Below are 24,455 nucleotides of genomic sequence, written 5' to 3' on the forward strand. Positions count from 1 at the left end.
CGGAAAAGTAATAAGTAAATGCACTTTAGAATTTAATTTATTATGCCATTTGCAACATAAATCTCTATACTTACCTTGCGAATACATCTTGTCAGGAAACAATTTTCACAGAATTCGAAATAAGATTCAGCTTTTGTTTGCATTTTTATTTTTCGGTCAAATAAAAATTTTTACATGTATATTTCCGATCGATGGAAATATCTGTAGTACGAATAAATATTTGATTTGCTATTATATTCATAAAGTACTGTTATGATTAATTCCATGGGCATTATTTACCCGTAAGAAGATAAAAATTGTAGTGATTTATGTAAAAAGAAAAACAGCCTGAGCATAGATTTCCCCGCATAGTTAATACCCGAATTTCTGTTTTGCATCCGTATGATAGATATATGCAGCTGGCTATACATTTTTATGGGATTGAAAATATGGATAAATGATCACGATAAAAATGAGAAAAAATATGTGTAAAAATATTCGTGAAAATCGATGAATATGGAATTTGTAAATATTACGATTCGATTATGTATTTATAATCTAAAATAATATACACTCATACACGAAAGATAAAGGTTTAAGAAACCGTGACTAGCAATAATCAGTTTTAAATTGACGACGTTGATATTAGAAAATTTTATTAAATAAGTAATAAAGTATTATATGTTAAAATGAAGTCTTATATTAAAATGGATTTATATTTCAAATAAATTTTGGTATTAGTGTGAATCTCAATGTAAAATATATCAGGTCGTATTTTCGTGTACTTGCATATATTTTCGTGGCTTGAATTATATTTTTGATTAAAATGCTTTAAAATATAGATACTCTTGTTTTATTATTGTTTACAAATTACACGATTGTAAATCAATATTATCAAGTAAAAATATTTGAATCAATTATTAAAAATTTTATCTATATTGTCGAGGTAAAACTAGCATTAATAACTGCAAATAATAAAGAGATGTAAAATATAAAAATATATATAATATAAATAATATACAATGACTTTTCACACATATACACACACACACACACACACACACACACACTCACACACACACACACACTCACACACACACTCACACACATAGACGCGAAATTGTCGTTGACGCGAATCAAATATATTGCATAATAATTATTTACTAACTTATTCGAAAAAGGCACTCGACGAAAACGGCTTTTAATATAAAGACTATAATAATATAATTAGACAAATATCTATGCTTTTGCTATGAATCTTTTCACAAATTTTCAAAAGAAATACGTAACAATGGTATGATTTGATCAGTTTTGTGAGTTACTGTATATATGAAAAAAGAATATAGAATGACATCGTTGAAATAAATAAATTAAAAAAAAATATATACTCTTTCTTCTTATATTGACGAAATATTTTAACATTTTTAAGGTGGGATATATTAATAAACACGCAATGTGTAAAAAACGAAGAACTTTTTTTTATTACATTCGTTGTGTCATGAGATTTTGTGGTGTCGTCGTCATGGCTTCGTCTACGGGGACTCATTCCAAAAGTAGCCCCCTCAATTTCTCACTTTCGTTTTCGATACACTGTATAACTGTACAATCGATCCGACCCGCGGCAGATCGAATGAGTAAGATTTTATCGTTTGCCTTATTCTTATACGCGTTATCATGTCGAATATTGATACCATTGGAAGCAACACTGTAGAAAAGATCGAAAAGTATATAAGTAACATCATAAAATTGGCAACTACGAGAAGAAGATTATATCCATATTTATATTGTTAGGCTTATGCGTTACGAGAAAAATATATTATATTTTTAATTTTGGTAATTATTTCGCGGAAATAACATTGAACTGCTATAAGTTTAATTTGAGAAAAATTCTCATAATAATTTTATTGTAAAATTATGTCACTTGCTTTTTTTTAAAAAAACTTAATGTTTATGTTTATCTGATATATTTAATTTTTTATTTTTTTCTTTAACTTTTTTTTATATAGTTATTAATATATAATGTAACTTTTGCATCCGCTCTTTTTATAACTCACTCAAGTAATAATTAAATACATCAGGAAAGAAAGTTTTAAGAGACTTTCATGTTAAGATTTAAGAAGAATTAGAATGTTTTTATTCTCGGAATTGCCAATCTATCTTTATTTAAGATTCTTTAAAAGTATAAAATCGAAGCATCGGCTACACAAATCTCGATGTAAATGCGACGTGAAATATCCTTATCTGTAAATCACTTCAACGTTAACGGCAGTTAGCGAGAGAGAAATGCACGACGCAGCAGCGCACGTTTGCATATCTTTTAATATCGTGAAGTCATATTACTTCGATATTGGACCTTTCCTTTGGTGCGTCCCTTTTGCTTCTTCCACTCTCGCATTGTCCTCGTTGACTTCTGAAGCGATATTTCCCGATTGTTCTCTCCTCGCCCCCTTCGGTCATACGTGCGATATGTACCAACGGATAGTTACCTCTTATTCGTAGGTTATTCATATGTATATAATATATATATATATATACGCATTTTTTATATTTATATTTCTCCGCCAGAGAGTTTGTTCATTCTCGCCTTTATACGTATATTATATACACGCGTTATACACATAAGTATATTTTTATATATACCGAGTGTTCCAAGTATACACCATATCGTTTTTTAACGACATTAATCAATAAATCTGATTTAATTTTTTTAAAGATAATTTGATAAAGTGTCATCAAAGTTTGCAATTTCTTTTACTTCTTAATATTTATCTTAGTAATGATATGAGATATTTTACAAAAAATTGATTAGTACTTACAATTTGTAATAATCAATTTATAACTATTTTATAATTTTAACTTCGTCCAAGAATCTGTTTTTAAAAAGTAAGGTAATGAACTTGGCACACTCCGTATAATTATACGTGCTGCGCGCATAATCTCACCATCTGGATAATTTCTGATTCCGATCTCGCATATTCTTACACCGATAATAGTAATAATTATCTAGATAAATCTGAGCCGAAAACCAGTACAACCGCAGCCGCGGACTTTCGCTGGGATTCATCTCGGTATACCGATAACAGAGATACGTACGTACGTGTGAGGTTCGGCAGGATCTTTCTGATTACAAACTTTCAGTATACATCTTCGAGGAATCAAGAATCTTGAACTCTCTTGAATAGAAATATTTTAAAAAAATCTTTGCTCGCGCGTGAGACACCAAACTGGTGCGACCTGTACTGTACGTCGTTGTACTCTTATTATTTCCCGGAGCGACGGGTATCCGAAGGAAATGCCCCGTTCGCATCCTGTCAGAATGAAATTCCGAAGATGTTCCGCGTGAACGTTTCGCAGAAATGTCATCGCGTCCTGATCGAATACATCGCGTTCGCATTCGCGCCTCGAGAAATGCTGACATTTCACATCCGGCCGATTGGAATTTTCGGCGTATTCCGACATTTGCCCGTACCTTATGCGGCACTTTACGGTGCCTCGTCGATTTAATATTAATTAAATTGAACTGTTTGATGACAGTCAACAAAACTGCATCTTTTCACACGCTTTTAATTTCGGGATTGGAATATCTTTTGCGGTGTATATCACGGTGTATATCGTATATCTATATATATGTCACGAATTCGCAACTCGTTTTAGTAGAGGGAAGCAATTTCAAGAAGATTACATACTGATTTTCCCGCGGATATGCTCAGAAAATGATAATACAATAAATGCGTTTTTCCCCATGTCTCTAATTTCGGGAACGTGATTTCCTTTTCCGGTTTTCGCGTATCCGCAGATGTCGCGAATTCACAATTCAGAACTGGGTGGATTCTCGACACGCGATAGCGCTCTCGAGACGACGGCGATATGGATTTTCCCGGCGTAGTCAACGTCGCACCTGCGGGCGCATCCCGCGCGAGCAATTTAATCAGATCCTTCTGATCCTTAACCCAGCTGCGCGCGGTTGGCCTCTGTGCGAATAAGAGAAAAAGGTCGGAGACAGGCCAACCCGGTGCAACGAGCTCGTCGAGGACTATAGGATAGGCGGGAAAAAAAGATGACAGAGAGTTGAGGGAAGGGAGAGGCGTATTACCGGGAGCAGCTGGGCTCTCCGTGAGCAAGACTTACTCGCTAATCGTGAGTTTAAAGTTACCTTACGTTACTTCCTTTTAACGGTAAATTACGGCTATCGATCGTGGAACTTAGTGGCTAGTGCGTAGTTTACGTAATAATAGTTCGATCAGACATTTCAATCGCTTTGACTGTCGTTGCCTTTTTTTCACATGTATCAAGATGTATACAGAGCTTTTTATCATTTCTCATATTTTATGAGAAAAAATATTTGATTGTATGTATGCATAAAATCTAATATAGAATTTAATACTTAATGATAGAGTTGGTTAACAAGTTATAGTCATTTACATTTTAAATAATTTTTCAAAGTGATACAAAACAATGGATTTTATTTCATACTATAATATGCTGTGAGACACTCTGTATACACGAGTCTATTTTTCATTGGTCTTGGCCAAAAGCGATGTCGGTCCCTATAATAATAATCACAATAATAATAGTAATAATAATAATAAACGCATACACAATTGTCAGGGAAACGAGTTTTAAGCTTCTCTCGAGACTCTTCTCTTTGTTAGATATAATTCGCTTTGAATTTCCTAGTGAGAATGAAATCTAAGCTTCAAATATTACAATCAATGCGATATTTGTAATATTCGATTATCAACATGAGTTACTGATACTATATCTTATACATGATAAATTATGAATAAAATTACTTGTTTCCGTGTCTTTTTCGATCAAGTTTTCGGTCAAGAGCTTAAGAATCACGAATTTCTAAAAAGTTCAAGTTTAGTTTGAACATGATGAGAACGGAACAACAAGATCAGATAATTCTCTTCTCGTTTACCTGATTTTGCGACAGACAGAAGGAACAAAGAACCGTCGCTGGTTCTTGGGGTGGACAAGCCGTCGGTCGCGGGTGGGTGAGGCAACCGATTATCCGTATTCGTAGAGCGGCAAAACGCGAGAGAGGGAAGTTAACGTGCCTTTAATTAATTCCGTGAAACTTTCTGATCGGCGGATAAAAAGGTCGGTCCAAGTTCGGAGCGTGAAGAAGGGTGTTGGAGATTGAATTTCAGTTGGATATTCTGGGAGGGAGTGGTGTTCCGCACGACGGAATATGTTACTGTTTCGCATTCTCCAAGCGGATCTAGCGTCAGTGTCATGGAAAGCCTATACTATTTATAAAACAACGATAAAGAAATTCTTATGTTTACTTATAGTTATTTTTATATGAAAATAACAATTTGTTTAAGCTGATGCCTCTGTTATTTTTATATAGAAATTAAACATCAACTTTGCAAAGCTGTTCTCAATTTTAATTCAGCAAAAAATTTTTCTTTATGATTAATTCATATAAATTTTGGAAATATTGTAGTTATAATCAATATAAGCTTTAATAGAAAATTGAACAATAGAAAATTATATTTTATGAAATTGCCATAAAACTAATATTAATTTTTGCGATTAAAATTTAGCATTTAAATATGACATATTAAACTTTAACCACCTAAAAATTTAAATTGTAAATATTTTTATATAATTCTCTGAAATTATATATTTTTTGAAATATAATTTCTTGAAAATAAGGTAACAAAACTATTATAATAAAAATATCTGTTCTATATATATTACTATCTATCATACTATAATAAGATATATGATAACAAAATCTAATACCTCCGGAAAGAATATTTCTGTAACAACACAAACTTTTGGTCTCAGATGTCTTAGCCTAAATATTGACGAAGGGATAACACGGATTTAACGTAAACTAAACGTTTCATATATTTGCGGTTATGACAAAAATAATTCTATGCGTAATTCGGTTTCACGATAAATTCGTAACCGCGCGACCGTGCTTGACAGACCATAAATATGGAAAGCCTTAATGATATTGAGTACCGTGGCTGATCGGTTAACCGCCTTTACCGTTCGTGGTCGTCCACATAGAGCGGAAGCCACGTTGCGCGCGAGTAATGCGCGAAATTTCCGCACAATTGTTTCCTCGCCGCATTTGCGGCTATTTCGAGATTCCAACGTCCGCGTTTGACTTTTAGTTTCGAAACTGGCGAATAATAACAATAAAAAAAAAAAAAAGAATTTTTCAAGACGGCAAATCGTAATTGATATTAGAGAATATTCTATGTTACACATATTTGCACGAACATGAATATCCTTTTAATGTTCGAAAAAAAAACATCATCAAGAGAACGATCATCAAATATGCAACAGAGTTATTAGCGAGTTTCAGCTCGCAATATTTTACTAAATTATGTTACACTGAAGGAAAATGAATTCTCTATATGTAAAGAGTGAATGATGGAAATAAACTCCGCACAATTCCATATAAATCCTGCATACTCTAAAAAGCGGTTATATATACTCTAATTTATCCAAAAATATCAAAATCCGAAAAATTCATATCGTCTCGCGAAGAATACATTGTCGAAGAACATATATGTGAACTTTTTACATCTCCAAATATAAGAATCAGCCAAGTTTTAATTTAACAGCTTTTAGCTTTATTTGTATTTATAGTTAGAAAATTATATAAAAATAATACTTGTGTTATGTATACATGATATACGCCATTGCTTATTCGAATTTAAAGTGAGGAATATTGTAATTTTTTTACATATATTCTATCTCTTTTTGTTATTTTTATATCTAAGATTCTTTGCTTTTATTCGTTGTGAAATCATGTTTGTTCCATAGAGTTACAGATATGAAATATTTTAAGATTATTCATAGAGCTACCATTATCTGACTTTTATGTTTGCGAAAATTCGAGATTTTATCTCTGAAAAGTACAACGCATCCATATTGTCGATATACAAAGACTTCTTTCGGCGTATCCTACGAATTTTGCACACGTTTCCAACGTGTCTATAATCCACGGTTGAATTTGTAGCATGTGGTCGATACAGAAGCATTAATAATACCGGTTGTTGCGGCCGACCGGATAAATACAGTTACTACTGGTTGTGGTGAAACTGCTGCACGCAACGGACTAGCATTCAGACTTCGATTCTCGGGTTGTTTTGCGTTTCAAAATGTACCGAGTTTACTTTGTCAGCGGAAAAACAGCGCGGCGGGGCGAGCGCGCGGAGTAACGAACCGGAGTCCGCGAATGTCTCTGTGCTTTCATTGCAAACATTTATTCGTATCGGCATTATTTATACGATCGGCTCTAACAAAAGTTAAAGCACCGACTGACGATAGCGGCACTATCGGTGAAATCATTTCGTTCGCGAAATCACGTATTTCTCGTATTTCCATTGGCGGCTGCATGTATCTCGCAATTACATATAGTAACTGATGTTAAATATTACGGTGCATCGTTTTTCCTCAAAATAATTTTTGCCATCCCGTTTTTGTTATACCAAGTTTTTATCGCGGAATCTTGATTAAAAGTTTCTTCACGTCATGAATTAGAGGTTTATCTGTTTGATTAGTAATAATGTATAAATAATGCGCCAATATCTATTTGTATTTCTATATTATATCGTTTTGTTTGTAACAATGTTTCAATACTGATTGGATTTATTTATGTTAATACATTTATGCGTATTGAGTACATACTGCTACGAAATTCTAATTTAACTGAAGCATAGTGATACATTGGCGTTTATGCGAATATTGATTTTGAAATACAATTTGTACCATACTGTCCACTCTATTGTCGGAAACGATACGACATACTGCCTATTATATCAAAACGTAGCTTTGTTAGGCTATATTTAATTTCATTTACGAATTGAATCATTAAAGTCATATTGTATAGAAGTTATTCACGGCATTATAATCGTGAATTTATAGAAAGTATGTTGTAATATTTCCAGTTTGATTGAATATGAATCGCGTTAATATCAAAGGATTGAAACATTAATTAACACTTGTGAAACTAAACTCTTGATAGTTGAATACAAAAGAGATATTATTTTATATATAACAAAATTATATATACGTTTTATAGTAAATAACAATTATAATAAAATATTATTATTATCGAGATCTCAGATTGTCAGATATTTTCTTAATTATTTTAATCTTTTTTTGCGATTTAAAAGTAATAAATAAAAGGAAAAAGTAAATAAGAAATATCGTATTTTTTAATACCTTTAATTTGAATAAATTGTTATTTTTTATTATATATTTTCTATTTAATTTAGTAATTTGATACTTATGGAAATTAGCTTTTTAATGAGTAACTTATCGAGATAGTCTTAAATTATATTCTTGCCATTGCCAATCACATTTTTGCAACTCGATAACCTTAATGCAATATACTTTCTTCATGTATCCATTCATATGCAAATTGAATTGATTAATTGTGAACTTAGAGGTGACGTAAAATATTTAATCGAAATTTTGTAGACGTACGAGAATAATTAGTATAATGAATGAGCCAATATCGTGTTATATAATATATATATTTTATAGCTACCACATAATGTTAGGCAGCTGAATAGCAAACTTCATTTAGTATTCTTATTTGCGTTGTCTGCCGTGGGTGTGCGTTTCCATTTTTCCACCGAGAGGAAAATCGAACTTTCAGACAGAGAGAGGAAAAGAGCGTTCCGTCGCCGCCAGTTTCAGCGTTGTCCTTTCATTGTCGAGAATTTAATCGAAACTCGATCAGTTCTACTTCGCGACGTACCGTTTCGTAAAATATTCCCGGGAATAATGGTGCTATTCGATACTCAGCGGAAAGTAGCGCCAGAGAACAAATAGGTCAGTAGCGGCTGTATTCCGTACGTCTGATAAAAAATCCACTATTACTCGGCTTTTCGCATGACTCAATGAAATATATCTCAACGTAATCAAATTGGACAATTTTAGCAATTGAAGTTAATCCGAAAATGAATTTAAGATCGTTGAGTGATCATTATTATTACTATTGATATTATTTGAATTTATTACTTTTTGAGATGTTTACCGGTTACTTCTCGGGCAATATACATCAAGGTTTATTAATGCTTTAAGGCCCAGTTGCATTAACGTCGCATAACTTAGCTTAACTCACTCTTCATCTCTTTGTAACTGTTCTCTTTAGAAAGAGACGAAGAGTGAATTATGCAACCGGGCCTAAGTATTTCAAATTTTTATCTTTCAGCGTTGCTGAGATTGACGATTATGATGATAATTTGCACGCTTTCCAAAAATGTAACGGTCTTATTATGGCAATTTATCGGATGAAATGATGGAAATTTGTGATTTCATCTGTAAGGCAAACTAAATGATCTTGATATTTTCGTATTTTGCTCTTGCGACCCACTTTTGCACAGAAATTCCAAGTGGCATACCGTGTAACGGAGCCAATAAAGCAATATTGATTGACTGTGACGTACACGATTAATTATGATGAATGAGTTACCCGAGTAATAATGCGATTCCGTTTCGTCACGGACTTTGCGGCATTAGTGATATTTGTGGAAAAAGAAAATATAATCCGTCATAATTGGCTAGATAATCACTTGATAAGTTTCAATTCTGTGAAAACGATTCTGATATTCTAGAAACGTGATTCTTGAAATAACGTAAATCAGTTTTAAATTTCTTTTTGAATAATAAATAACTTTTAGAATATTTTATAGCATACAATAATATTTTTATATGTTATTTTATTCTATTTGAATATAAAATCCATTTATATCTATATTGACGTAATTAAACATAAATTAATCTTTATTATAATTATCCAATAATTTCAATAAATTTTGTGTGTGTGTGTGCGAGTTTATAAATACATTCTTATATTTTTCAAACTTTGAAATTTATAATTCTTAATTCCGTGTAAATTATATTTGCGTCCCTCCGCTTTTGATGCCTCAAAAGCTTTAAGATATATTTGTCGAAGCCACTCATAAAATATAAACGTGTCATGCAAATGCGCCGCATATACTATCGCGGTTTTTAGAACATTTCGGCACGTAGACCTAAATATTTCACGCTTCGCTCGCGGTTAGGTAATCTTGAATATCGATATTCACAGCGTTCGGGCCTCAGTATATCTTTCATAGCGTGAATATTCATGCTTCCACATATGTATACGTAACGTTTGTATAACGGCGTCAATTTATAGATCTCGCTGCACGGGATTCAATACAGGGAGCGTGAAATAGCTACGCATCCTTCACTGTAAATATCGCAATCATTCGTATAATCGAGAACACCGACGGTCGCGAAGAAAATTAAACGATAGTAAAAAATTGTACCAGTCATGCAATTTCATAATATATAGTTTGCCTTCTTTCTTCTATTAACTTTTTAGAATCATTATTAATATAATATCGCATGATGTAAATTTAAACGAAAGTTACTTTAAATAGAACCTCTATTATATCTAGGATTAAAAAATTGATATACCGGGAATAGAGCACAAAATATAATTTTACTTAAAAAATAACGTAGAGAAATTTACTTTGGAAAAAATATAAAATTCCTCTTATTTTATATACATTTAAAATATTAGAAGAGTTTTTAATATTTTGTTTGGATTGGTTAATATTTTATTAATGTATTTTTCTCTTTTATCTTTTTATCTATTACTTATTACATTAATTCTTCAAATTAATGCTGCTATATTTGTATAATTATCTAATTATCTTTCTCTTTCTGAGATGATAACTTCTTGAATCATTACGTACCGATTTTTCCCTGGATACGATCCTAATTGCCTAATTCTAGCTTCCTCTCCCATACTGGGTGACTCGTAATTTCGGCGTCGCTCTTTCTTTTCGTTCGCTACGTATGCCGACACCATTTCCGCGCCATTATCGCGCCCGTTTTCACGGCGTGGCTCTCTTTTCGCTTTTTCCAGTATCCGTAAGTATCCCCTTTCCCTACCCGTTTCCCTAACCCCCAGGTTGGCATGGTTTTTCCGCGCTTATCTACGCGGCACTTATTTGCCGGGGCTATCTGGAAATTTAACGCCTGCGCCCTCACCAGGAAGATCACCGCCATTCCGACACCCACCCACCGCGCTTTCGAAACTATCTCTCACATTTCCCGACCTCTCCGCGCACACACACCCACACACACAGACAAACACACGCACACTATTCACGCACTCGTCGCTTTTCCAACGGTAGAAAACTTTGACCGGACATTATCCTCGCGCACCTCTCACTCGTAGACCTTGTTACTCGACGTTGTAGATACATGGATACGAGTGTTAGCTATGTCATGGGCCACATAGAATTCTATTACAAGGGAATTTCCGTGAAATTTGTTTGCATTTGTAGTACGAGGTCATCACTTCATTTTTTTTTCTGAAATGTGTGTAAGTTGCCAATTATATGTTGAATCCCCTTAGATTTTTAAATAGACCTCTTCTAATAAAAATAAAATAAGCAATGATTTTAAATAAAGAATTGATGTTTAACACATAAATTATGAAATTGATCATATTTAATCATGCTGGTTTAAGAATAGGTAATTTTTTTCACAGAAATAAATTATTAAATTTTTTACACGCAATAATCTTAATTGCTGTGCTTATAATCGCGTTACATAAATACAATTTGCGGCGTTAAAAGTTAATTTGCATGTAACAATATCGATGCGAGGACCGGAATTTTTCTCACGAAAATAATACGAAGTAAAGAGTCTCGAGAGGGAACCATTCCATTTCACGCGAAGTCTCGTGAAAGTCGCGTTTGGCTCTGACAATTTTTGCCTGCGACATTTCCATATGTTCCACTGTCGTCATGCTGCAGCATCGTCCGCACAAAAAAAAAAGAGAGTGAGCCTTAAGCCTAAAGTAGAGACGCTGCCTCGGAACGTGTTTTAAAGCTTATAGATTAGCTCGACAAAAATCATTTAGAACGCGCCGCTCGCGTCGGATCATTTCTCCCTTCGGATGATACCTTTCCTCTTTCTTCCTTTCGTCGACATGCTGAACCAGGGAAGAAAGGGCCGTCACGTGTTATAGAGCGCATTACTAGCAGTCGTCTTGAGTCGAGGACGATTGTAGAAGCGCTGCTACTCGTTCCGAAAAATCGCCCGAAGCTGCACCTGAACACTGCAAATATAAAAACATCGGTACGTTGATATATAGCTTCAAATCTTTTACACTTGGAATTAGTTTTATTACGAAATAAAAAAGAAAAATTTTTTAATACGTTAACCAAAATTATTTTTCTAGTATTATTAAAATTGATCCAATCCCGATCGCGCTGATATTTAAGGTGGTCCTTTCGTGAGAACAAGTATTAGATAAGTACCTAAATTTGATATATGTTAAATATACAGTAATAATAAGGGGCATGTGTACGAAAAATCAAGTGAGGTTACCGACACTTTACAAGAAATAAGTCATTCTAAATGTGCGTTCGCGGAGCGTGCCATTGTCATTCTATCCTTGTTTACATCTAATGAACGAGAAAGATATATAGAATGATGCAAATCGCCACGGCCGAGGTTTTCAACGAATAATACATGTACTTAGCGATCAGATGAATATATTATTCATGTCTTAAAATATTCCCTGAAGTTTCCGGATTTCGTACATACCTTGAAAATAAAGGCTTGCCGAATGTTTTGCTCTGATATATGAGGTTAAATAAGTAGTGGATTCAATCGCATATTGCTTTACTCGTACTGTCATGCCTGACATAACCTAAATCGAGTCCAACCGCACTACTATTGTGATATTTTTTTAATTAGTAAATAATTAAATACGATTAAATCGTGCGTGTAAAATCATGTTATATTATTATAATTATTGGGATGTTGTGTAATGTTTGTCAATATGTTTGTTTTCAATTACCTCATGACGGACTGTTACTTGACTAGCTGGGTCCGCGAAAGGACCACTTTAAAGATATTTGTATGTATAAACAAAATACATATATGTATATAAGAATTAAAACATAATATTTATTTTCTTGCGACTTTAGTTACATTAATAGCAATATGATGCTTTATTATTACTTTTATATGAACATTTGCTAATTTTAGTAGCAAATATATTTTTATCTATTTTTTTTCTTTGCGTTAAACAGCAAGAAATGTTATTCGAATAACATAACATGTTTATGGAGGTAAAATTAGGCAATAAATGTTGCTTGCATTTGTCTCGTTTTCTCTTTTTGTCTTTTTTCTTTTTGCTATAATATTTATTGGACATGTTCGCTAGGGGTTGAAATTAAGAAACACACGTGCGAATAAGTGCCATGATTCTTCTATTATAATACTATTGTTGTATTATTGTGTCTCTTCTTTTCCTATCTTTCGTTTATCACGTTGTCACATATGGACAAGTTATAACTGTTATAATTGTTATAATTGTTTATAACAATTATTGGCACTATAATTTATGTTATACATACGAGTGAAATGAATTTTTTTTACGTATTTTGAAATTTATACAATAATATTGAAAATATTTTAATAGTATTTTCAACTATAATCATTTTCTTTGATATTGAAGTTAGTTTATTAGGGATATCTTAACTTTCACAATATTTTTTATTACTATATTCCAATTATTTGTTTCAAGATTATTATGACAAAATTGACAAGATTATCAGACAAAAATGGAGAAATTCGACGACAAAATCCAGGTGGAAAATCCAAAATTCTGCCAAAATTCTTGTGTCATTACTTACATAAAAACGCAAAGACAAAAAACAGTAGCAATGAAATAAAAAAGCTGCAAAACATCCTACATTTTGGCGAGGTGGAAATTCGAAAGGTTGCACGTGGTTAAATTGCAGCTAGCGCGCGTTTGCCACATTTCATCCCCCATGGGAAGTAGTGGCAGCTTGAAAGTTTAATGTTGGTTGAAGCCGGAGGTGGTGATGAGATCAAGTCGATTGACGACTTCTCTTCGGATGATAATGTTTACTTTGAGAATACATTATCTCTTGTAGATTCATTATTAAATGCATATGATATTTATACATATAACGAAGGAAAATAAATGTTAAATTAATACAAGTATAATTATAATAAAAATAAAAATAAATATATTTTTTACTTTTTACTATAAGAGTCCGATAAATAGTGTCATGTTTGCGCTCTTTCTTTTTCTCTTTTTTATCTATCTGTCTATCTGATGGTCTGTCTATCTTTCTGTCCATCTTTCTTTTGGCGTAGCGGCACTGTCGTCAATGAAAACTAGAAAAGTTTTCGCTCTCTTTCGCGAGATCGCTGAAGGCGCAGACGATGTTGATTTCCCAATGGAGTGTCGCCCGTCTATAAATCTACACCCAAGGTTTGTTTAGTCGGTCTGTGTGCGCCGCGAGCGGTGTATTTTTGAGTGACGCGGGAGGATATCCCGCCGAGCGGAAGTTTTGCGTCGTTGAGTTTGAGTTTAAATGCGGGCTATGCTTACGATCGAGAAATGGGAAACAGCGGTCGTTTATTCGGTTCACGGGTCGTTTCTCGCGACGCGACCACCATTTTTACGGCGCGGTAACACCTCGGCAATTATGCGACGCACCGCGGCATTTATTTCAGGATCGTGTCGCGGACTTTAAAATTACGTCTGCGTGCGGTTTTTCACCTTTTTCAGGCGTTGTTCATTTTTTCCTCACGCGGACAGTAAGCCGCACGAGCAGGAGAGAGATAATAAATTGTTCTCTATTTTAATATCTTGCTGTTGTGTGTATGTATATGCAAAAAGATATTAATAAGCTTTCTTTTATACAGAGATATCTATAACAATATCTACACATATGTAAATATCGCGAGTGGAGAAAAATAGATTCATAAGAAATTAATTCATTCATAATATTCATAATATTCATAAAAAATTAATTTTTTATAAGTAAATAATTAATTAACTAAAGAATTTCGAAATTAAAATGAGTAACGAGGAAAAAGGGGACTTTGACAGTCAAATGCGCTTAATGTAACATTTAATAAATAATTCGATATACATTATGAACCGTACGTTTTGATTCTACTTTCAGTCATCTTCAGCGAAGCGGTGAAGGTGGACTCGGCGATGAATATCTTGAGATATTCATCTAATGCTCGTCGGAGAGCGTGAAATTATTTAATTTATCTGTCACCACTTCGTTGAAGATGGCCCAAAGTGGAATCAGAACATATAATTTATAACTTGTATCTATCAAATCAATGTTACATAACGTTAACTAATCGCGTTTGATTTTCAAAGTCCACTTTTTCCTTTTTGTTAATTGTTTTACTTTTATAAGTAGTTTTATCTTAGTTTTCTTTATTTAAAAGTTGAGGATATATATTATAATGATTAATTTTAGAATAACAATGAAATCGCAGTTAATCATTATTATTGATATTTTTAATGTAATAGAAATTATTAATATAAACTTATCTTGCGAAAAGATAAATTTATTAATAAGGAAACAGAGATTATCTTGCAGTTGGTGCAAAATTTCAGGGAAATGGTAAAAAAATGTCAAATTGGAAGGCGACAAGTCATGAAAATATAAGAGAATTCTCGAAGGTGTAAATTCCACAGGAATTTGTGGGGGACACTGTGGTCTTGGTGCTTAAACAAATATCCTTAGGGATCCTTTTGGCTAACGAGCGCGGTTTCCTCGCAACAAAAGTGATAACTCGAAGGATTCGGTATAATCACGAGGTAGATCTGTGATTTGTAAAGTTTATTTTCAATATGAAGTTACGTGAAAAGAGATTTTGTGAATTATGGGCTTATCCTATTCCTGCACAGAGAATTTTTCACTTTGTCCAGTAAAGCTCAAAAAGCTGGAAGTCCGATTTGCCAGCTTGCGGGGAGATTCTTATCCCTTCAGGCTACTCTCCTTTTCTACGCACCCTTCCACTCTGATCTTTTTATGCCGCTTTGCCACGTTTTCTCGCAATTTCTCGGTGTAGACTTTTTCTCCTTTTTCAGGATCCCCCTCCGGTCTCTTTTTCTCTCAATCTCTCGTTTCACTTCTCTTCCGACTCTCGCTTATCTTTCTTTTTCTTTATTTAACCTCAACGAGATAAACTGGAGCTCGGCGAGATGGCCGCTGTGCGAAATATCATTGGCCTCTCGCGTAAGTATGATATTACGAAGGCAATGGGAATAAAAAGAAAATGGCCAGGAAATTTTCCGGTACCATCAGGAAGCATACTATGGAAATTTCCAATTCTATCCTCATGATGAACCTTTCTTCTATCTGGCTTACAATACGATAAGTATATATCGTTTAATATATGATATGTCAAGTGGAAAAATATTTCTTAACGCGACTACTACTTAGGGAAAAAATTATAGACAAGAGAAACAATGTGATAATTAGGAGACCCTTTGTATAGCGTCAATCATCTACAATTGTAGATAATACATGATCATGAACAATAGGGAAAATTTACATGTTAGGAAGCCACAAGCAATTAACGAGTTAGAGAGCCACACATTCGTGCGACTGCAAATATTACAGGCTTGAAGTATCAGCGCAAACTGTAAAATAACGGTTAAATAGGCTTTATTGATTCCAGGCGTTTATTGGTAAATTCCGGTCGCGCGTATAGTAGTAACAGTAAATTCAATCCAACTCTATTTGTCGGCCGACTGTTTCATTAGATAACGATTACCGTCGGCAAACGCGCGTTTGTAGGTAAAGCAAACGATACTCGAACGTTATATCCGGGGGGCTTCTCGGTTTATGTATGCGCAATTATTATGCAGGCCGCGCACACGGTGTGTGCGGCCCATTACGCATCGCATGCGTATCACACAATTAATTTATGTAGATACGCGCGCGTCGTAATCGCGCACGCATATACCGCTGCACCGCCGCGCCGCCGTTGCAGAATATCGCGTTGCGCGACGCTTCTTCCTCTTCTCTCTCCCGCCCCCTCTCTCATATGAAAGACCTCATCTATAATTGAATTAATTAATGTGTATCTTCGCGCATTGTGAACGCAGCGTAGTTGCGAAACGCAGTTTTACAAAGTTTGCGAAGTTCTAGAGTTGCTCGTTATCTTTGCTCATCAAGCATGACATTATGAGTTCGATAAAATTGGATGCTCATAAAAGAAATGATAGGGAAAATAAAGGTTAATAAATAACAACAAGAAAAAGAACAACAAATTATTTAAATAACTTTGTTTTCGTTCAATTTTAATTTTATCTTTAATTATTTAATCACTTTCTTCAATGCAAGTTGTTTGTAGATGAACGTATTGATTAGTGACTATTACATTTTTGAGAATAAAAGTTGAGAAAATTGGAAACTAATAATAAGATTCTGGAAAATATTTGTAAATATCTTTCTTCTTGTGAAGATTATATAAAAATTTACTTTTGTTTCTACATCTTTATATTAATTACTGTTGCGGCAACAACGTTATAATTTTAACAAAGCGCACTGGCGAACCCTGACATTAATCATATTACGATTAATTGCAAACTTGACAAGTGATGAACGTGTACACACGCACACACTCACGGTTGTCGGTCGAGCAAAGGGTAATTGATATGAGTATCTCGTATCGACGCAACACGTGTGAGAGGTATAATTGCACTGTGTTACCGCTACGAAAAGTGTAATTTGATGACAATGAAATGCTAATTATATCGGTAAACCGGTTTAATGTTATTTCGCGTAATAAATATACGCGTTACGATACACTCGGTACACATTGCCGTTGTCTGTGTCGAGCAATGAAAAGATACGAAGGGAAATAAAATACGGAAATTAAAGTTTGCATAATGCATTGAACTCGAAAGAGAATAGCATTTTTTTAAATTAATGACAGGAAAAAAGTAAAAGGAAATATGAATAAGCATTCTGTCTATCTTTGCATGAATTTGAGCTTTAGAACAATTATTCGAAATGCCAATTTTTCATATAATTATTTATTCCGAAAATGCATTTTACATAAAGCTGATGAATGTTTGTGTAAAGTATTTCAGAATCTGTCGCTTTTACAAATTTTGCAATTTATATTTATCTAATGCAAATTCTTCGAGTCTAAAAATATGAAATAAATATAAATATATATAGAAACGGATATATAAACATTAAATCAAATCTTTATTTAAAAAATGTATTTTGAAAGAAGATTTTTATACGCGTATGTATTTTTATACAAACATCAGTTCTAGCAAAAATAATAAAAAAATTCTTTCCCATGTACAATACTTTCAAAAGTTAATATAATATTTCACTCCAATGCTGGATTCAGGCATCTGTTATGCATTCCTTTCCCAGATAAAAATCCGATCGAAAAGATCGGCTTGGGTAACTCAAATAAAGAAGGTTCAATGTATTGGGGAGGGAAAAGCAAGGGTGGTCCCGTCGCGGTCGGTCGGTCGGTTGGTTTCTACACCACCGAATTCTCCATTCCCTTCCGGCGATCCTTCTATACCTATCCTCCTGAATCTCTCCGTCCCTCGCGATTGTATCACACATTCGAGTATGCTTCCTTTATTATACTGATTCCCCAGTCGGGGTATCTCGCTATCGTCTTTAAGTCATTCTGTCAACGACAAGATACGAAACATAAAATATTCAACGGAATAAGATATATAATAACTGTATAAGATAAATGTACTCTTTCTCGTTCTCTTTCTAAAAGGATAGTAATGTGCTTTACATTATGCAACAATACCACAGTTATGCTTTTATATTTAAACTCTTGCTTTTGCGAGATTCCGCGTGGTTTATTTAATATCACTTATGGCATCAATTTGTGTTGGTCTATTTTTTATGAATTCCCGCTTCTACTTTCTCTCTTCGAATACGAATCGAGTGAAATTGCATTAAACTAGATGAGGAAACAAACGTGAGAAGAAATCGAAAAAGACTGTTCGCGAAGGGGATTTATACGGGATGACGGATGCCGAAAAGTCGGTGCGAGTATAAGGAGAAACTAATCGACTAGAAAAAAAAGGAAACCTGAACAAAGCTTTCTTCGGTTTTCTGGCGCAAATATTTGCTCGATATAATCCAAGTTATATCCGAACAGAAAATGATATCTTGCTGGGAAAATAATCATTCTGTTGTATTTCATAACGTAGTTAAGAAAACAACTGTGATCTCTCAAGAGAACTTCGCTTATTTTTCCATCGCTCGTGAAAGTGTGCAAGTGGACGCGAAAGTATACTTTTGTATTTTCGATTTATTTTCGATTAACTTTATTAAGAGAAGGAACGGATGACGGATTCTTGAGTATTAAATTTTTTTCGTTATCAATTTTCTAATCTTCTTTTAATCCTTAATCAAGAGTCATGCAAGAATAACGTAAGAAATAAAAGTAACTTACTAAAATCATTATTTTCTTTTTTAAATGGGTATAAGATATATTTTTACTAACAAGACAACGAAAGTGATTATATATTTATGTCTTACATTTTTATTATTCGTATTTAATTAATACATATAATATACTAGTAAAGTATAACAGTTATCGTGAAAGAATCTTCTCTTCTTCACAGATTGATAAGTACATGCTTCTTGCGTGTAGAAATTTATTATCTTTTGGTTCAAAGCTTGTAACATTGAGACGTAAGGGTTAAAGGTAGTTCATCAACCTGCTAAACGAATCGACCTAAAATACATCGCACATCGCCTATAATCCACAACATGGTTAAGGCGTAACTGATACCAATTAAATCGTGAATAGTTGCGTTGGTTAGCCGTACCGTATGTATATCTTACATGCTCGCGGATCGGTTACGTTGTATTTCGTGCTTGTAACGCGAGAATATACGACGACCCTCTAAGCATCTCTCCACACAAGTGCAACAACGGCAAGGTTCCGTGAATGTCCTGGAATATCGCAGCAGTATTTTCCTATTAAAATATTGCAAAACTATTGAGCAATGTATCCAATAAAAATCCACTTGTGTATTTTGAATCAAAAAATTATTTTCCAATAATTAAAAAAGCATTTAAAAACATTATTTTATTAATAAGTTAATATAATTAATTAAGATCGATAAAATGCAGCTTGCTAGCTTTGCGCTTTATGTATTACTGTCAATATCAATTTTTTATAATTTTGTTAAATTTAACAAAAAGAAGATAAAACTTCTGAAGATAAAGCTTTCAAATGAGTATCCAAACTTAGTCGTTCGTGAACCATGTATTACGATGAAACACGTTCGTTTTTGTTATGTGACATTATTCTCATCTCTATCCAGCATCTTTGCAATCTAAATGCACGCACACGGTCGACCTCGCAAATGTTTCCCGGCAGTTTTTGCAGTCGGCGAAGTGGTGCTCTCGTTACTCTTGTTTTATCCGGATAACTTCGGCTTTCGCTTCTTATCAGCTGTTTATCCATGTAGGAATATATATTTTTTATTGAAATAATATTATATTGAAGGAGATCGTTCGGTCCACAATCGGCTTTACGTAATCCGCATTTTATAACGTATTATTATTAATTTTATGTTCTAAAGTAACGGCGCGTGGTTTGCCAAGGTAAAGAATTGTAAAAATTCATTCAAAAATAATATTATAGGCATAGGCAATCAAAATTCAGTCTTGACTGATTATTGATGCGTTTCCCTTATAATGATTAATAATTTTATATGATTAAAATTGTAAAGTTTTTGGTTGGCAACATATTCTATTCTTTATCTAGTTTTAAGAGGATTTTATTAGAACATATTTAATGTCGACTATTGAAAAATTACGGCATAAATAATTATCAATCAAAATTTGCAGAGCAAAAAATTTACTTTAAAGTAAATCAAGAAAGTTTTTGTGCTGAAAGAAAAATAATTCTAAGATTTTGTATCATATTATTAATCGCACAACACATCTACAATTTTATGTTTCTAGAATCTTGGCGTCCTCTTTGTTTTTAGTATAGCACTTTCGTGCGTGAGAACAGTTGTTTCTATATCTATTTTAAGTCTACAGTCGTTGCAATCCATATTTACGTGGAAGTGAAGTGAAAGACTTGATGAAAAGAGAGAAGAAAAACAAGATGCATGCTTGAGACGTGCAAAATCTTCTTGGCAGTACTCTGCTCTTGCGCGCGCGCATATTTCGCAGAAGCTTTCGCAATAGAAAATATTTCACGTTCCGCAAAAGAGTGAGACAGATCGTCACTTTTATACTGCGACTAGGTAACCTGAGTTTCGAAGATTTCAAGTTTTCTACGAAACTTGGTACGTAGGTAAAATTCTTTTCTTGATATTACAGACTGACAACTTATATTACAACTATTTATTTTTAATAAATTATTATATCTCTATTCTAATATAATATTTATATAGTTTAAATTAAATTAACGTTAAAATACGTGTATTTATTTATAATATTAATTATATAATTTATTATATTTATATACGTAGCCTTTTCTTTTTTATAATTTTAATTAGGGGAACGAGGGGTAGCCCCGAACAGTGGATAGGCCCGGACATTATTGAAATTCAAGCATCCCGCGTATCTATATGGTCATTGTTTAAACATTCTGCATATGTCGAGATACGCAGAAGGGCATATTAGAATGTTTAAACAATAACCATACGGCGGGATATTTGAATTTCAATAATGTCCGGGGCTACCCACTGTCCGGGGCTACTCCTCTAATATTATCATAAATAATTATAAAATATATAATTTATATGTACAAATAGAAGAATTACACAAAAAATTTCTATGAAACAATTCTTCCCTTTGAAATAATATTTTCTTCGAAATTATAGATAATGTAAGTTGTTTAATTAACGAGTAATTAAGAAACAATATTCGAAGCAACGTCTTTTCATATTCAATTTATAACGCTCGGACATTATGCAACACACGGATCTGAAGAACTCCATTAAGCTCGATTAAAACGCAATGTGGACGCCGACTACGAGGAAGAAATTACGAGCCCGTCGTTAATCAGCGTTAGGAAGCACCTCGAGGGTGCTACTCTATTTCTTTGAACTTTCCTGGATAGGGAGAGAGCGGCCGTTCAATTATTCGTCAGAAGACGTGCATAGAAAATATGCAAGAACTCCTCGCCGATCCGGATTATCGAGAAATAAAACTTGTTCCGGTCCGAATCACTGGGGAATTCGCTCCATTTCTATCGTAATTATTTATGGAAAGCAGCGCGGCAGGATTTAAACGTCCCTCGTGTATACTCCGGCCATTATCATTTAAACTGGAGACTAAGAAGGCCGAGAGAGAGATTGGCCCAGGTCAAACAGACTCAATTTTCGATAGGTAATTTATGAAGAGCAGATGAGCGCAGGAGAAGAACAAAGGGGATAAATTCTGCGGATATCTTAGCTCGAACGAAAGAGCGATCGAAAAAGTCGAGAGAAATTGAAAAACATGACTGCGCGAAAGAATTTACTGTGCATGCAAAATCATCATTACGTAGCGTAACTTTGTCTGACAAATAACTTTCTTTTTCTCTTATTGTTAGAATTCTAGATTCTGATGTTCTCTATAAATTTTTATTTCTACAAAACTCCGGATGCATGAAGAACACCGATAGATAAATTTAACAATTTTTTTATCTGTAACCACAAAATATAAAATTATTTGTTAAAAAATAAATCTTTGATTTATTGATAACAATTTGCCTAAGACATCTACATAGAGTAATAACGTTTCACGAGAGTCAACCTTTCAAAGTAAAAAATTGTCACTTCGCTCGAAAGAAATCGGTTAACAGAAAGAAGCGCAAAAGACATACACAGAAATCAGTATGCACCGTGAATAAGCACATCGCGAACTGGCATCTCGCTCTTTTCGCTAAATCAGTAGGAGTTGCAGTAGGAAAAGGTGGAAGATGGAGGTGGATGCGACGCGGTGGTAGTTGATGGGGTTTTCGCGGAAATCGCGTTGGTAACAAGGGGGGCGTAGACGGCAAGCGGGATATAGAGGAGTATAAGGTCGTGTACTCAACCGGAATTCGATTTCTCGATCTAAGGGGGAGAGAAACGCGGACAGACACAGTCGGAATGCTCAAGCGAAATCTTCCGTCGCGCCAACAGCGCAAAGTTAAACTTGCTATTCGGCGTATGTACGATCCCTGGTGTGATTGTGGACGCGCCTCGTCAATTTTCCCAAGATATGTCCCTCGATCACCCCTCACCTACCTTTGCTACCATCAGGAGAAAACCGCGATGGATGACGCGAGCGAAACACTTTACATTTCAAAAGAAAAAATTTAAATATCCTTCTATAATGCATTCAGAATGGGGGTTTATTTGATTTTGAATTATATATATATATATATATATATATATATATATATACACACATATATGTGATATTTTTATATCTAATTTTACTATATAGGGATATAAAATTAATACATTTAGGTAATTAAATAGAAAAAACAAGGCCAATAAACGAGCATTAAAAGATGTTTAAAAACATATAATCAATAAGTATATATACATTGGACGGAACGTTTTGACTTCACTGAGTCTCGTTAATGCTCGTTTATTGGCCTTGTTTTTTCTATTTAATTTTTAATTTATACGAGCGTAGTTACTTTTTATTTATTTATTTTTTTATTTATTTACATTTAGGTAAATTTGGATATTGTTAGTATACACAGCGTTAATATTATTTAATTGATTATTGTTATATTATTTATTTTAAAATTCATATAAAAAATTAGAACAGCATTAGATAGGGCAGGTTCATAAAAAGTGCAAATTTCTAAATTATATATTTTCATAAGAAAATTAATTTTTTTGTATGTGTTTATATTTTATACAAAAATGATTAATGAGCAAAATTCAATAAGAAAGTTCCATCAATTTCGTTATTATTTTAATTTAAGTTGATTTTTATAAATTTGTGCCAAACTAAACCGAAGTTGAAGTCGAAGCAGAAACAGAGAAAGGGAATGGTATGGACTTTTTAAAGCGCGCAGGACAGGTTTTAATTGACGCGAGAAAAAAAGGATTTGCCCAACGCATCGATCCCCGCAGACAAGCTTCAGCCGCGAAATTTAATTGGAATCCGAAGAAGAGTCGATCCGAAAATTTGTCAGTTCCGAATTCACGAGCACAAAGCTCGTAATTTAATTAGTAGTGTATTTTTTGGTAGGCTGCAATTTCCAATAAAAAAGGCGAACACAAAAAAACTACTGAAAGACAGCTGCACGATAAATTTATCGTTTTTTATATCAATTAGTGATTTTCTTTGAAAAGTAATTATTGACAAGCTATTCTATATATAAATTAAGTTTATATTAAATTATATATTATAATATATTTTATATATATATATATATATATATATATATATATATATATATATATACTGAAATATTCGAATCTTTCGATACTGTTATTTCAACCTTTTGATGAACAAAGAGGGTATTATGAATTTCAGAAGTTGTTCGAAAGACTTCGAGCAATTTCCAGCAGCATTGTATATGCGTCACAGCATTTCATAAAGATATAAGCAGGTCAATACACCATCTGGTACATGCATCGGCCAGCAGACCGATATGTAGATAAGCTCTGTTGT

The 24,455-nt window shown here is 33.5% G+C and overlaps 1 protein-coding gene across 2 annotated transcripts in view; it reads right to left on the reverse strand.

Moving 5' to 3' along the window:
* The window catches only part of LOC139808969 (uncharacterized), a 148,983-nt gene that overhangs the window by 44,879 nt on the left and 79,649 nt on the right, over positions 1-24,455 (reverse strand). Inside the window, exon 3 of one of the 2 annotated variants that reach the window (XR_011730993.1) lies at positions 11,931-12,085. Coding sequence is in view for 1 of the 2 variants with exons in the window: in XM_071771531.1 (XP_071627632.1) it covers positions 12,005-12,085 (81 nt within the window). In the remaining variant the exon portion in view is untranslated. Of the gene's footprint in view, positions 1-1,437; positions 12,086-24,455 lie in introns of those variants that run through there. The other variant, XM_071771531.1, reaches the window with a different exon arrangement.

This window comes from Temnothorax longispinosus, chromosome 1 (assembly GCF_030848805.1).
Source record: "Temnothorax longispinosus isolate EJ_2023e chromosome 1, Tlon_JGU_v1, whole genome shotgun sequence".
NCBI classification, from domain to species: domain Eukaryota; kingdom Metazoa; phylum Arthropoda; class Insecta; order Hymenoptera; family Formicidae; genus Temnothorax; species Temnothorax longispinosus.